Genomic DNA, 16578 nt, shown 5'->3' on the forward strand with positions numbered 1-16578 from the left:
GAGGGAGAAGGCGTGGCGGCTCAGGAGGTCCATGTAAAGAGTGTAGGCAGCAGGGTGGAGGCGGCGCTACAGGACCACGCGGGTGGAGAGGAGGGAGAGGGCTAGGAAGAGAGGGATGAGTCTGACGAACATGACTTTCTTGAGGAACTTCCACGTGATGGGCATGTGATTGTCGAAGTAGATGTGGAAGACCAGGTGTGGGCCAAGTCGATGGAAGGAGGGAGACGCCAGCTGAGTTGAGGGCAAAGCTAACCTGGATGGATCATAGAAGAGTCTCTATCTTCTTCTCTTGCGCCCGCTTAGTTACTTCCATAACTCTGTGCACGAGTTGCTCCAGAGCCACCTCCCACACCACCACGGACGATGCTGCCTCCCTCTTTTGGCTTTCATTTTTTTAAATTAAAAAAACAAAAATTATTGACATGGAAGCGCATTGTGCCTACGTGTTCAGTGAGTAGGTGTGATGACGTGATACTCTGTGTGTCACGTCATCACTTAACGGATGCAAACTAACGCAAGTACTAAAATAAAACGTAAAAATTTTCAAGTATCTGAGTGAAAAATTAATGTTAGATAATTTTTAAAAAAATTGGCGGCATGAAAACTTAGTTAAGTCAATTTTATATGTCAACACTATTGTCCAATCACAAATAATATAAAATCTAGTTAATACTATTTTTGAAAAATTAAATCAAATAACTTATCACATTTAGAAATTTGGTTGAGTTTTTTTTTTCATATTCAAAATTCAACTAAACTAAACCAAACTATAAGCATGCTAAACCCGTATTAATTCTTTTTCTTTCTATTTTATCCCTCAATCAAACCTAAATTTCCTAATCTAAAAGTTGTTATATTATTCAATTAATTTATTATGTAGTTGTATTTTTAGAGAATTTGAATTCAATTTGACTTGTGATTTATATTTAGATTAAGTTGTGATTAGTACTTTAAATTAAGTTGCAGTGAAAAAATACTTTAAATTAAGTTTTTAATACTTATTATATATTTGACTTTTTATATAATAAATGTTTCTCCTTAATTGAAAAGTCAGTCATTAGAAAATACATGCATTATTTTGAGACTTTATTCTTATTTAGTGAAATTTATTTATTTGTTAACCAAAAGCAAAGTCAAGTTAAATTGAAACTCAAATTATTATTTTTATAATTGGATGAGATAATTTTCACCTTAAAATGAATACCTTGAAAATAACCTTCCTTGCTGCACTCCCAGCAAACAACAATGTCCCACCTTATGCATGTTTTTTTTTTTTTTGCTAATTACCTAATGTATGTCATTGTTACCCCAGTTCATAGTTGCCGCGTACGAGAATTTGTGAGGAGTGTCTTCATTGTCTTGCATAGTTGCATGTATTTTTTTTGTGAATTTATCTTCTTTTTTTTTTAACCCGGTTCATCAAGGAAAAAAAAAAATCTAACTAATTTGAAACTCGGCCAAAAAAAAAAAACTGACAAAAGATTATTCTGGTATTACAGCACATTAGTAACTTGTATTCAATATCTTGTATTTAGTAAATTTGACTTGCATGTAAGTAACATTCCAAAAAAAGATATTATTATGCATGCTATATTGCTAACAAATTATCGGATGAAAGAGAACCAGATGGAGTGAGAGAGAGAGAAAGACAACATAAGCAGAATTTGGAGATAGCCATGTCAACCGTTTTCGTCGCGCTTTTTCAGTTACTAGGCTTTAGACTCGCTTCTTGTGTGTGTGGAGCATCATCACTCTCACCTTTATTTCCCATGTCTCATTTTATCAATCTTCAAACAACAATGTTATCCTATTTCAATTAAATGCGTATACATATCATAACTAAATATATATGGCATTCATGAAGCTGGGATCAAAGTCTGAACCTTTTCGTCGGGAAGGCCAAACTTGGTGATCATTCATCTCTTTCTAAATCAATGCTCTAATGGGTCCTTATTATGCCATGGATCTTCATTTTATTGTTATTTGTTAATGTTCCCTCATAAAAATGTAACCTTGTATCCCTTCATCTTTTGGGATGGTGGGACGGTGAGGGTTTTTTTCATCACTTTATTTGCAAATTCCCCTAATTTTTGGATCATTGATCCTAATTATTGTTTTGTATTCAGGGTTTGTACAACAGGACTACCAAGTGATGTTACCATTGAAGTCGGCGAAATCTTTTTTCTCCTCCACAAGTTGCTTGTTTTGATCTAACATAAGACAAAACTTAGATACAGTTGCTTAGATGCTTTAGGTTTGTATTAAAATCAATATAGGAGAATAATATCAAAAGCCTCTAAAGAACTGCATCTAACATATCTCATGCATCCTATTTTTGAATTTTTTTCCCCATCTCTTCAACTTCTATGACTTTGAATGTCTTTTAAAGTTGGTCCTTAGTTTGTTTCTACGTTTATGATTTTGATGCAGTTTCCATTGCTTTCTAGAAGTGGCCTACTGAAGAAACTCATTGCAGAATCCTCAAAAGAGGATGGATCAAGTTGTGCTTTGCAACTTCATGATGTTCCTGGTGGAGCCAAAAATATTTGAGGATATAACCAGGTTTTGCTATGGTGTAAAATTAGAAATCACATCATTAAATGTAGTCAGCCTCAGATGTGCTGCGGAGTACCTCCAAATGACTGAAAACTATGGTGAAGGGAATCTTGTTGCACAGACTGAGGCCTTTCTCAATGAAATTTTCAGCAATTGGCCAGATTCCATAAAAGCCCTTGAAACATGTGAGGAAGTGCAACTCTTTGCAGAAGATCTCCATATAGTTTCAAGATGCATTGATTCCTTGGCTATGAAGGCTTGTTCAGATCCAAACTTATTCAACTGGCCTGTGCCCGGACGTAATTGCAAGCAAAATCAAGCAGACCACCATGCAATGTGGAATGGAATTTCTTCTGAGAAACCATCTCAACGTGATGGTTGGTGGTTTTATGATGTGTCTTTGTTAAGCCACCCCCTATATAAACGCGACTGATTATAGTCAATGAAGCAAAAGGAATGAAATCCGAGATTGTTGCTGCATTTCTCATATATTATTATCTTAGAAGGTTTCTCCCCTTGATGAATGCCATCAAGCTTCACTGATACAAGCCATGCTACCATTCCTAATACTTCTGAAGCAGACCAAAGGGCTCTACTGGAGGAAATTGTGGAGTTGCTTCCTAATAAGAGATGGGTCACATCCTCAAAGCATCTGCTTAGGCTACTCCGCACAGCCATGATATTGAGTGCAAGCTTATCATGTAAAGAAAATTTAGAGAAAAGGGTAGGAGCTAAACTAGACCAGGCTACGCTTGTGGATCTTCTCATTCCAAATATGGGATACTCGGTAGCGACACTATATGATATAGACTGCATTCAGAGGATTCTTGATCATATTATGTCTATATACCAGCCTGCATCCGTATCAGCTACTCCATGTATATTTGAACAGGGGGCACTGATAGCTGGAGCTGATGCATTGACACCTATGACAATGGTGGCAAATTTGGTTGATGGATATCTTGCTGAGGTGGTTTCAGATACTAATTTGAACTTGACTAAGTTTCAGGCACTTGATGATGGTATATACCATGCAATAGATGTATACCTTAAGGTTAGATCATTTTGGATATCCTAGCTTGCCCAAAAAAATTGGTTATATACATCCTGTGTTACGTTTTTTGTTTACTAGATGTTGTATATAGATATCAAAACTTCTGAAAAAGAATTGAAATGGAGGAAGAATGAACCAAAGTAGTATTAGTGATATTTGAAAATAACTGCCTACTTCCTTAGCCATAGTTATATTGAGATGGTTCTTTATTTTTATTGTAACATCTCAATCAAATCACACTAGAATGAGAAGAATCCAAAGACTATGAAGGTATGGAACTGCATAACTGAAGATAATTTAAAAGAATTAATTGATACTATCTATGAAAACAAGATACATCTACTTTTCGGTACCTTATTACATAAAAATTCTACAATTAAGCGTGTTTGAGGACAAGTAAGGATAAAACACGCTAGGATCGAGTAATGAAACCAACAAAGACCGGAATGGGCTACATGCAACCAACAAAGTGCAGAGTGGGAGATAATCGAGTAATGAAAACACCTGGCTGCAGTTGGATAACACAGTTAACACAGTTCACGAGAGTATGAAATTTAAGAGGAACTTATAGAAGGATCCTTTATCCACTCAGTGAGAAGTTGGCATTCGCGTTTGGTCTAGTTAGTACTAGTGTAATAAAGAACCAGCCAGTTTGTAATGAACTCTGAGCTTGTTCAAAATTATCTTTTGAAAAATATTGAAATGAGCTTATTAATGAGTCAATTATTGGTCACGTCGTAGACTTTGCGTAATCAAATGCCATGCATATCTAAAATGTTTGAAACTGAACATCAGTATAAAGAATCACCCATCCACGAACAGCTACAAGAGTAGAAGCTCAGGCCCTTAAGAGAAGCGGGTCCGATAAACATGTTATTTTGACTTCAATACAAGGATTCATGTGTAATGAATATGAAATGTCCCTATTAGTTTAAAAAAAATACAAAGCGAGTCATGTATGAACTTCAACTTGTATCTTATATTTGTTTTCAATGCAGATAAAACAATACAGTTACAATTAGCCTTTCCTAAAGCAATTTTAGTAATGATGCTGATATATTTACAACGTAGATCATCAATCTAATGCAAATTAAACCACGTGGAAAATACAATCCCACCACCCTTTTAAATTAATAGAGCGTATAATTTCAGATGCATTGAACTGGTACAGCCATGTGAACTTGCGATTCATGTCCTAAGCTCTAACATCCATTGAGAGTGAATTAAAATAAAGTAACGAAAATCAAATAATTAAAAAAGCAATTGGACATGATCAAACACTTCCACCGATCAGATTAATGAAGCTTAGCAACAAGTCATCAGATAGGTTATATATAACAAAGCAACTTAGGGTGTCATCGGTATGTAATACCCAATATCATTCGGGGATGTACATTATTCAAATCATAGGGACTTTCGCAAGTCAAAATTACATTTGGCGCCTCATCCCATTCCCAGATCATAGTAATATATCATGCATAAAACACACCTGAAACAACAAAAAACGAAAATTTGACGCTATTATTGTCTAACTCGAAGAATTAAAAGAAGCATAATCGTTACAAACCATTGATTATTGCCGAAAAACAAATCAAAATTTGGGAACCCTAAAAAACAAAACCCTAGCTAGTATCTATAAAAAGAAGAATTGAGATGGGTATAGACCTTGTGTTTAGTTGTAGTAGAGTTCGAGACCCATGCCGTCGTGGATCTCGTAATCCTTGAGAGTGATGTGATCCTTGTATATGGTGTACCACTTCTGGATGCGGATCTTGTCGGCTCTTGTGCCCGTCTGAGCCGCCACCAGCTTCTTCAGGTCGCCGATGGTGTCATCGTCGTTGCACTTCACGCGCACCTTCTTCCCCAATCGATCGTTCAACACCACCTCGATCATCTTCGTGACGCGAACAACCCTAATTCCCAATTCCAAACCTAAAGTCTTTCGCCTTTACTTTTCAGTTTTCAGAGGGTATTCCAATAAGAAAGATCGTATTTATAGTTATTTTCACCGCCTCTCATTGCGTATCAACCAAGTTTGACATCTTATAACATTCATTTTTCCTATATTCTATAGATATTTTAAATTCCTATGAAATTAAATTAAGTTAAAATACATACATATATAAATAATATATTCATATATTAAAGTCTCATCAACAAAATGTGTATGTCATTTCATAACTTGGAAGTTCCATCATCTAGATTCAAAGATAAAAGTAACACTAATTTTGTTTCATTTGAGTAGATTGTATATTTTTCTTTCTCTTTTTGCAACTCACTCAAGTATTAATTTTTTCATAAAGACTTATGTATTTAGTTTCTAAAATTTAGAATAAATTCATTTTTAATTCTTTAAATTTTAAAAAAAAAACACATTTTAGTCTCTAGAGCTCAACAAAATTAACAAAGTAAAAAATCACACCTAAATTTCTATTAAACTATGACTATATGACTTATGGATTGATATTTGTTTGCGATTCATCAAGTTTAATAAAAATATTTGTATAACACATAAAATCAATTTATATTAATTGTATAATTAAATAAATTAACAAGTTATAAGAAAGAATTATGCTCACCACACTACAAGAAAAAAGGATTAAACAAGAGTTATTTTCTCTCTTTCCTTTGGCTTAAAACCCTCTTAAATGCATTGCTTGTAATTGTTAGAAAGGTAAAACAAAAAATAAAATAAAAAATCATTTATAGCACGCATATTACTAACAATTTCCAATAACTCTAAAAAACACAAAAGCTACACACGATAAAACCCATGATAATTACCAAGGGTTTATCAACCTCCATTAAAAGTTAAACTATAGTCATCTCTCGCAGTTTGAAATTCTCAATACATGCTATGCTAGGGGTGTACTGATCCCGTTTTCTTTTTATGTGAATATCTTAAATTTGACAAAAAGCATTTACATCAGAAAGGATTATGGAGTTCACCTGATGAGGTGCTTCATCTATCCACACATTATCTAAAAGGGAGAAGAGTCTTTTTACAAAAGAAACTTTGAAATTGGCAACTCCTCTATTAAGAACTTTATAGTCCTGGACCAAATCCTGGAAATAGGATGTGGGGTCTTTTGGCCAGCACTCCAATCTTAAGTGAGTTGTAAGCAATCAGTTTCAATGGAAAACCTGTCAAAGCAAAGATCCAAAGCCAATTGTACGACCCATCTTGCACTTAAAGCTTCAGCTACTTTTGGAGAGAAACCTTGGTCAATGAACTTTGTGGTTGTTGCTAAAATATTCCCTAGCTTCGTGGTCTCTACAAGCCATCCCCATCCCTATGCCTCTACCTTCTTCAACATTAATCTTTATAGCTTCTTCTTGGGTTGGTGGTCTCCAAATCTGCTTGTGTCCTCCCCCTCCTTGACCATTTTCATATTTATCATCTGCAGAAATTTCCCATCTTCTGTTTCAAAGCAGTTGGAGAGCCATTGATTAAACTGGACATGTTGGATTCTTCCTCCACCCTTCACCCGGCTTGCAAACCAAATACTCTGCACCTCAGGGCATGTTAGAAAACAGTGCTCTATGGACTCCTCCTCCTCACCACAACAAGGGCAAATCATGTTAATATTTTGGATTTTCTTTTGGAGATTTTTCCTCATAGGTGTACTATGTTTTTGCATATCCTCCACATCAAGTTTATACACTTTGGAGAGACATTGACCTTCCATATGTTTTTCCAAAAACTCCTTGAAATAGCAAATTTATTAGCTTCATTCCCTTGCTGGTTGTTGATAGCTACTGGTATCCTGACTTTACAGTGTACACTCCATTCTCGGTGAATTTCCAGATAGCTCTGTCTTGGTTCTGGGAGTATCACTCGATAGCTAACTGCTATCCTGACTTTACAGTGTACTAACCTCGTTAATGTCAAAGTTTTTTATAAAAAAAATTATCTACTATTTTGTATTTACCTAAATTTTTTACTTATGCATGTAATAAAGCATCGGAGGAAATCACCATTAAATATTTTATGATTTGATAGTGTGGTTGAAATAGAAGAAATTTGTGTTGTAATTTTTGGAATTAGAGGTTTTGATTGTGTATACTGATATGGAATTGAGAGTTGGGGCTTCTAATATTTGGAATTAGAGTTTTAAATTTTGTATATATTATGGGAACGATTAAAAATCGTCACGATATTAATTATACTATAAAAATAGTTTATAAACATTGTGGTTGAAATAGATGAAATTTGTGTTGTAATTTTTGAAATTAGGGGTTTTGTTTGTGATTTATGGATATGAAATTAGGGCTTGTGATATTTGGAATTGGAGTTTTAAATTTTTTTTATATATTATAATAACATTTAAAAATTATTACTATATTAATTATACTATAAAAATATTTCATAAATAATAATGTTTGTGGTGATTTTTAACTATCAAGTATCTTTAAATTTTCACCATCACTAACTTTAGATTAACAAACGAAACAATTTTGAACTACTTACAAAATATAAAGAACTAAACTAAAAAATTTAAAATATAAGAGACAAACTTAACAAAATAAAAAAATAAAGAATCAAATTAAAATTTATCCTATTTTTTTATTTTAAAAGTTATTAAAATTACTATATAAATAGGCTCTTCTATTATAATTTTGTTAACTTTTATGCTCTATTGTAATTTTTTTACAAAATTACTATGCAATATTGTTAAGCTTTGTAAGAAAAAAAAATGTCCTTTACATATATCTACTATTTTCTCTCAAAATATAAGAGTTTATTTGAAAAATCGTTCACAAAGCTTCAAATTTTCATAGGCTCCAAAAGATATAAAATAATTTTTTTTAGTAAAACAAACACTATGAAGTATGTTTTTAAAATTTTAAAGTTAATCAAAATCAACTGAAGTTAAACTTTTATCTTTTAAAAATAATTTTTCTTCTTGCAAGATTAATTTTGAATAAGTATGACCCATTACAGCCTTACTCAAACCTTAATTGCAACTGTATAAAGTTAAAGTTATTTAATTTGCTGTCCCAACTCCCAATCCAGCCTTTCAAATTCATCTGTCCCCTCATGGGTGTGTGAGCCTTTCATTCCCTTCATTCAAAAAAAAGTTATCAATTATCATGTACTTATCTATGTAAAAAAAAAAAAAAAACCTTAAATGCAGCTTTATAATATTGTTTTCTAATTAAAACTAAAATTTTATTTCGATAACTCGTATAATAGAATCTTGTAGTATTATGTGAATTGCTGATGTAAAATTTAAAAATATTATAAAAGGAATAGCTTCATTTTTCTTTTAAACACTTTTATAGTCAATTATTATAAATTATTTAACAATTTATTTTAACTTCCATACACATAACACAATTACATCTTTCATATAAAATAGGTTTCATAAGTCCAAACTTGCCTTTATTTACACTAGTTTTAATATAAAAAAATAATACTAACAACGCTTGTGAAACTCCATCAAAATTTTGTCTTCTACACAAAACATTAACCATAATTTGCAGATACACATCCAGTACTAAAGAATTAAAAAATTATTTATTTTCCCCCCTTGTACAGTTCGTTCCACTCCTCTGTTTTCACCATCGAAGATCTGGGTCGTTACATTTCACCCCATCACCATTTTCTGCAGATGCTGCTTCCCACATGATGAACCACTGTGCCTCCCATGGCAATGGCTTGAATCATTTCGCCATTGGTTGATTAGATTTACATGAAAGTTTGATTCTTTTCATTCTTTCCCTCAAAACCCACCAACACATTGCCACGTCACTTTCTTTGGATTGGTGGGTTTTTTCCTTCACGTTTTGTGGTTGCTTGAGGGGCTTGTTGTAGACTACGTATTTTTTTTTTTTTGAAGATGAAGAGATTGAAAACTGAACCTCCCAGTTCGAGGAGGTTTAGGTTGTCTCATTTTTTGTTTGGTGTTGGGGTGTTATACTTGGTTTTTATATCGTGTAACTTTTCACAGTTTATGAAAGTTGTGTCATCGTTAAGTGGGGATGAGACTTACAATGGAATTGGATCGGATAAGGTAGCAACTATTGGGGATGCTGAAGATGCAGATTTGAGCAAACCCTTTGTTAGTTCTGTTTATAAAGATGCATTTCATTGGAGGTTAGTGGATGGTAGGGACCAGGATGCTCCCTTGAGGCCAAAGGAGGAACCAATGAAGGAGGAAGATCATGGCCCTGAATCTATGAAGCAGATTTCGGATGGATATGGTAGGATTACCGGGGAAATCTTGCGGCAACGGAACCGGACTGGTGATTTGTCTGTGCTCGAGAGAATGGCAGATGAGGCTTGGACATTGGGGTTGAAGGCTTGGAAAGAATTGGAGCAGGCTGGTGAGAAGGAGGTTGGAGAAAGCTCTATAATTGAAGGAAGGACCGAGTCGTGTCCTTCTTGGATATCGATGAGCAGGGCAGATTTGTTGAAGGGGGATGGCTTGATGTTTATTCCTTGTGGTCTTGCTGCTGGTTCCTCAATCACTGTGGTGGGGACACCCCATTATGCTCACAAGGAGTATGCTCCCATGCTTGCAAGGTCAAGGAAAGGTGATGGATTGGCATTGGTTTCGGTTTCACAGTTTGTGGTTGAATTACAAGGGCTAAAGTCAGTGGAAGGGGAAGATCCTCCTAAGATTCTTCACTTGAATCCTAGGTTAAGAGGGGATTGGAGCAAACGGCCAGTTATTGAGCATAATACCTGTTATCGGATGCACTGGGGAACAGCTCAAAGATGTGATGGTTTGCCATCTGAGAATGCTGAAGAAATGCTTGGTACGATTTTATCAAGTTTCATATTCATTTTGAGCATTCTATATAGGGAAAAAGTTCTGCAGGATAGTTCCATTGTCGTGATGTAGGATGGGAAGAAAACAGAAAAGTAAATAGTTTTAGTAATCTTGGAACTGATGGAATAAGAAGAAAAAAGAAGACAAAATGAGCATGAAAATAAGGAGTGCCTTGTTGTTTATATGATTACTTGATTAGCAAAAGAAAATTTATTGTTTGTTTGTTGTATGCTATTAATTAATATAAATACAGCAAATGTAATGCTTATTCTTGTCATATATTATATGATTAATATATGGTAGTGCAAGTTTGAATTAGCTTGTTTTGTGTTCTAAAAAGCCTTTAATCAAAATGTTGCAGCAAGAGGTTTTGGCTGAAAAGCTGTTTTGGGGTATACATTGATCAAATCCAAACACACACTAAGAATCACACCAGATGCAAAATTGTCTTTGCTTGAGTAGATTTTAGAGATACAAGGTTCCATTTCCAGATTTCATTGATGTAAAATCAGGATGTTAGGACTATGTTGACATGACAACATATTTTAGCTGGCAGTTTATGCCCAACATGATTCTGCAGCTAGATCAGTTTGTAGAATCACAAGAAAGTATATGACTAGATGGACAAGGATAGAAGACTAATATAACTTCTTTAGGTAGAACGCAGGTCTCCAAAACCCGATGTCGTAGGTTCAAATCCTACAGAGCATGATGATTAAAATCCTACAGAACGTGATTCTTGCATTGTTCGAATGATAATTACACTGAAATAATTGAACATTAAAAAGTCGGAATTTAATCCTTGTAGATTAGGATTAAAACAAAAAAAATAGGAATTTTGCAATATGGGTATCATTTTGATGTTTATTAATATATAATAAATAATAGTATGGAGGAAGCACACAGAAAATAATTTTTGACTGTATGACTATTTTACAATGGAGTGGGATAATAATTTTGTATAGAATGGCATCAGGTCTAAAATAATGATAATGGAGTTTTGTAATCCTTTAATTCTTTGATCTTCTTTGTGAATGTTAATTTGATATTTGATATATAAGTAAATCTTTTGATCATGCCTAGCAGTTGATGGGTATAGGCGATGTGAAAAATGGATGCGGAATGACATTGTAGACTCAAAAGAATCCAAGACAACATCATGGTTCAAGCGGTTTATAGGACGTAAGCAGAAGCCAGAAGTGACCTGGCCATTTCCTTTTGCAGAGGGTAGAATGTTTGTCCTTACTTTACGTGCTGGTGTTGATGGATACCATATTAATGTTGGGGGGCGCCATATGACTTCATTTCCATATCGAACAGTAAGTTAATTGAGACATGATAGATGATTTCATCTTATGTTTCCACTGAATATCTTGATTGAGTAAAATTGTGTGATTAGCTTATTCATGAATCATGATAAATGTTATTCATAGCTTGATTACAGTCAATCACCGGAGCAATCAAGGTGGTAATTAGGAGATAACTAGAAACTAAGTTACAGCCTAATCATCAGCAACAAACTTGTGGCCTAATTACCAGCTAATTGGCATAATACATAGTTGACTATATATTCTAGCATAAATAGTAATATTTAATATTCTAACAGACTTCAGAAACATATGAATTTCATGATTGTGAATTCCTCTTGCATTTATGTGGGTTCTATAAACAGAGAATTTTGGTCTATGGTGTGCCCTCAGCCATATTATAATTTATACTGATGGTGATATCCCTCTTACCATTTGTCAAAGGGCCACCCTTGGCTTAAACTTCAAGGATAATTGGAATTAATTGCTGTATTCTATAATGCATGCTGCTTTGGTTACGAATTTTGTCCAGCTGATTTTTCTTTTCCACATTATCATCAGGGCTTTACACTTGAAGATGCTACAGGATTGGTAGTCAAAGGGGACCTTGATGTTCATTCAGTTTTTGCTACTTCTCTCCCTACTTCACATCCAAGTTTCTCTCCTCAAAGAGTACTGGAAATGTCGGAGACCTGGAAAGCCAGTGCTCTACCTAAACATGCTGTTAAACTTTTTATTGGAGTTCTTTCTGCCTCAAATCACTTTGCAGAACGTATGGCAGTTCGTAAAACATGGATGCAAGCAGCTGCAGTCAAGTCTTCAGATGTGGTAGTACGATTCTTTGTTGCATTGGTAAGGCTGCTGGCTTTATTTTTATTCGGCATAGAAGCATAAAAGTGACTCATGAAGGAGAAACACAACCATTTTTTAATCTGGTGTGAGCATGAAGAAATGCATGATACCATGATGCAGATTGGATTATATAGCTTTGTTATTTTATTTAGGTTTTCATTGTCACAATAATGGTTATTGATTTGGGATAATTTATTGTTATTTCTTATTTAGGTATTTTATTCTATTTTGAATAATCATATTCCACCTCAGAATAGGAATAATTTACTTTACTAGGATGTTTAATTTACTTCAAAGTAAACATTTGAGACACTTGTGTGATATGGGATTTCCTTCTTTTAAAGAGAATGAGTTTCTGATATTTTAGTTGGAGGAACACTCTGTAAAATGAGTACTTTTGGTTTGTTTATTAAGGGAGTCACCCTGTCAAGAGATCAATCACTCTTGGGTTATTCTACATCATACCAAGAATTTCATAGAACTGCTTTCATGGAGAAGAGAAACACAAGCTTTCTGGGGTATTGAAGTTTTGGGGTAAAAGTATGGATTTAAATCCTGAGGGGGCAATGTCAAATTTTTAGTTGACCTTTAAGTGGGGCTATTTTGTGTAACCTTCAATTTGATGGCCAAAAAGCTTATGCAGACATGCGAGTAGAATTTGGTTGCTACTTAAAGTAAAAAAGAAGATGAAATGTGCTCTAGAATCAGGTTTTCTTAGGTACTACATGCATTTATCTTCATAGAACAGCTAGTCAATTTATGATCTACATTGGCAATGGAACCCACCGATTTAAGTGTATTGCTAAGGAAGCTAAGACTAGTTATCACCTTAACTATTTTGGGTTCCATAAAGCTCTTCGCATTAAGATTCAGACAAGTTTGATTTTTCCAATCTTCATCATTTCTTACAGCTGATATAAATAGTTTATATTTGCATGCCATTGGTGTTTTGGATACACCTTTAGTAACTACATTGGTTGGTTTAAGGGTACCTTTTGTTGCTTGTGCAAATTACTTCTTATATTTGTAATACTCCTGTATTGGTTATTATAAAGAAAATTCCCTTTGGACTGAGTAACACAATAATGTTAATAAATGTAGATATATCAGAGTTCTATGAAATATAATTCAATTTGTGAAGAGAAAATAGTTTTTTTCAATTTAACCACAACCAGTTATGTAATTGTTTGGAATTCAAGGGCTTTCTGTGTATTTTATTTTTCTGTTTTTCTCTATTATAATTATTCTTATTCAAATGATATGGCTGATTTTTCTGTGTTTTGTACCTGTTCTAATTTTTAAACATCAACATGAAGAATCCAAGGAAGGAAGTAAATGTGGTGCTGAGGAAGGAAGCTGCTTACTTTGGTGACATTGTCATTTTGCCCTTTATGGACCGCTATGAGCTTGTTGTGCTTAAAACCATGGCTATCTGTGAGTTTGGGGTGAGTTCACTTTTAAATCTTTAGTTAGCTTTTGTGTTTCTTCTATCTATTTTTGTACACCTGTTGGGGGTAAGTGAAATTGCATTTGTCTATCTAATGTCTGGCACCTCCCTCAAAATGTGCAACTCTTGTGGCTCCCAGTCCATTTTCTGTTGTCTCCATTTATATAAGACAATTTTCTTTTTCATGCAGATTCAAAATGTGACTGCTGCATATGTCTTGAAATGTGATGATGACACTTTTATCAGGGTTGATACCGTCTTAAAAGAAATTGAAGCTGTACCCGAGCAAAAGCCCCTTTATATGGGCAATCTCAATCTCTTGCATCGGCCTCTAAGAAACGGAAAATGGGCAGTTACTTTTGAGGTATGATAGTTGTCATATTTAGTTGAACTAGTAGGTAGTATGCAAGTGTGTACATTTCTGTTTGGTTGTTGAAATGGTTGTTTTTCAGCACTTAATGAAGCTTATAAATAGGGATTAGGCATTTAGTTGTATGTGTATTTTAACAGACCCTTATATGCATGTGAAACTTGTTTTGCCTAAATAGGGTCTTAAACAAAGGCAGGGTAACAAAATGTAGGGCTTCTGCATTGATACCTATGTACCAGTATCACCAACTCTCTGGGACCATAGATGGATTAGTTGATACCTATGTATCAGCTCTATTACTCTTAAACTTGTAGCAAGCTCTATTTTAACTGGAATTCGTGGCCCTACTACTCTATGGCGTTAGATTGCTACTTTTGGTTCTATGTGATTTTTGGGCATTTGATAGATTAATGTGAGAAATCTTGTTAGCAGTAATATTTTCGTATTTTATTTTTGCATTATTTAGTAGAGTTTCATTTTTCATGTTTGTCCTTGTCTTCTAGTTGGTGACTATCAAAATAGAATGCAAAGAATATACTATCTATATTCCCCACCTTCCTGAGAAATTGAGTTAGTTTGGGAACACCACATGTCTATGGTTCTGATAAATGTTTATGACATGTACTCAATCTTTTCAGTTTACAACAAAAAAATTAATCGCACTTGATTATGTATCATGTAAAAATTAGTGTAGACCATGATATGCCTATACTATCTAATAATTTCTCAACCTCCCTTCTCTTATCTAACGGATTATATTAATTGGCACAGGAGTGGCCTGAATCAGTATATCCTCCTTACGCAAATGGCCCTGCATACATAATTTCCAGAGACATTGTTACTTTCATCATATCTCAACACAAGGAGAGGAGACTGCGGGTTTGTTACTGGAAACTTTATCCCTTGACCTTTCATCCTATATACATATTCTATAACAGCTTTCCAGTTTGAGTTTGCTTTATCAGTACATAATATTGATTGGTGAAATATTTGTTTCTGGTTGCAGCTCTTTAAAATGGAGGATGTAAGCATGGGAATGTGGGTTGAGAGATTTAACAACACGGTGGCCGCCGTTCAGTACTCTCACAACTGGAAGTTTTGTCAGTATGGATGCATGGAGGGCTACTTCACTGCACATTATCAATCACCAAGGCAAATGGTCTGTCTATGGGACAAGTTGACAAGAGGTCGTGCAAGATGTTGCAACTTCAGATGATTTGCCATTGTATCATTGTCATTCTTGTACCTACTTCACATAGATTAGTATTGGAGAAAGTTACAAAATGCATTACACATTCAATATGAAAGAAATAGAATTTAGCATTGGCTGTTCATCTGGTCTAGTTTGGTTTTGGAGGTGAATTTACTGTCCATGAATTTTGCATGCCAAACCAAAATGTATTTTACGATCAATGAATTTTACTAATCAAATTAAACCGTGAGTCTTTAAGTTTGGTTTGTATAGTATCTTGATATTGTATTTAAAACTAAAGTAAAACAAAAGAAATTGTGTTCGTGATCATTAAAACTTTGCATTAAGGTTAAAGGTACACAACATACGATATGTGAATCGTTAACTCGCTCCAAGCTTTTAACCTATAAGTGATGAAGCTTTGTTTTTCATCAAGGCAATTATTGGATTTTGGTCCTCACATTTCTTCCCGTTTTTGTTTTTAATAATCATTGAGCTTTCGTAAATGTATTTGGCCCACCTTGCCAAAAAGGTTAAAAAACATTTTTCTTTTATCAGTATGAAAGATTAAAAGAACTACAAACGAAGGAGCATCGTTCCTAAAGCATCAGCTGTTACAAAAACATGTAAGAAATCAGAACAAGTATCTAGCAAAACCAGCAAAGGTTGAGATTTGGATCCCAACTTTGCAAGACTGTCAGTGCAAGCGTTCCCTTCACAGTAAGTATGCTTGAACTTGAGGATCCAAGGACAAGACATGAAAGCTCTTATCTTAGTAATAAGAGCACCATACCGATGAAATTTAGCAGAATCTTGATGAGTCAAGTAAATGACCATAAGAGAGTCAGACTCACAAATTAAGAGTGAAATATTTGCTTCCCACACTAGATGCAGACCGTGATAAATAGTAAAAAGCTTTGTGTGCATGTTAGTTGTAGTAATCCCGCAGTTGTCATAATAACCAGAAATCCACTGGCCTTGATCGTTTCTGACAATGCCACCAAACCCAGATCTAAAGCAT

At 34.4% G+C, this 16578-nt stretch overlaps 2 protein-coding genes and 1 pseudogene across 3 annotated transcripts; 2 read left to right on the forward strand and 1 right to left on the reverse strand.

The window, feature by feature from the left end:
- Positions 1-848: 848 nt before the first annotated feature.
- Positions 849-5105, forward strand: LOC100803895 (BTB/POZ domain-containing protein At5g03250-like; annotated as a pseudogene). Its single transcript, XR_003264795.2, has one exon. The product of XR_003264795.2 is annotated as a BTB/POZ domain-containing protein At5g03250-like (transcript).
- On the reverse strand, positions 4874-5619 carry LOC100798042 (ubiquitin-like protein). The gene is made up of 2 exons (NM_001349917.1): positions 5276-5619; positions 4874-5099 (listed from the first exon to the last, which is right to left on the reverse strand). The coding sequence occupies exon 1, from the start codon at positions 5502-5504 to the stop codon at positions 5283-5285; it is 222 nt and encodes a 73-aa protein (NP_001336846.1). The 5' UTR covers positions 5505-5619; the 3' UTR covers positions 4874-5099; positions 5276-5282.
- Positions 5620-9062: 3443 nt separating this feature from the next.
- LOC100798571 (hydroxyproline O-galactosyltransferase GALT2) lies at positions 9063-15699 on the forward strand. Its single transcript, XM_003546022.5, has 7 exons — positions 9063-10375; positions 11476-11708; positions 12258-12548; positions 13865-13993; positions 14186-14359; positions 15137-15244; positions 15372-15699. The coding sequence occupies exons 1-7, from the start codon at positions 9454-9456 to the stop codon at positions 15579-15581; spliced, it is 2067 nt and encodes a 688-aa protein (XP_003546070.1). The 5' UTR covers positions 9063-9453; the 3' UTR covers positions 15582-15699.
- The last annotated feature ends 879 nt before the right edge of the window (positions 15700-16578 follow it).

Source organism: Glycine max, chromosome 15 (assembly GCF_000004515.6).
Source record: "Glycine max cultivar Williams 82 chromosome 15, Glycine_max_v4.0, whole genome shotgun sequence".
NCBI lineage: Eukaryota > Viridiplantae > Streptophyta > Magnoliopsida > Fabales > Fabaceae > Glycine > Glycine max.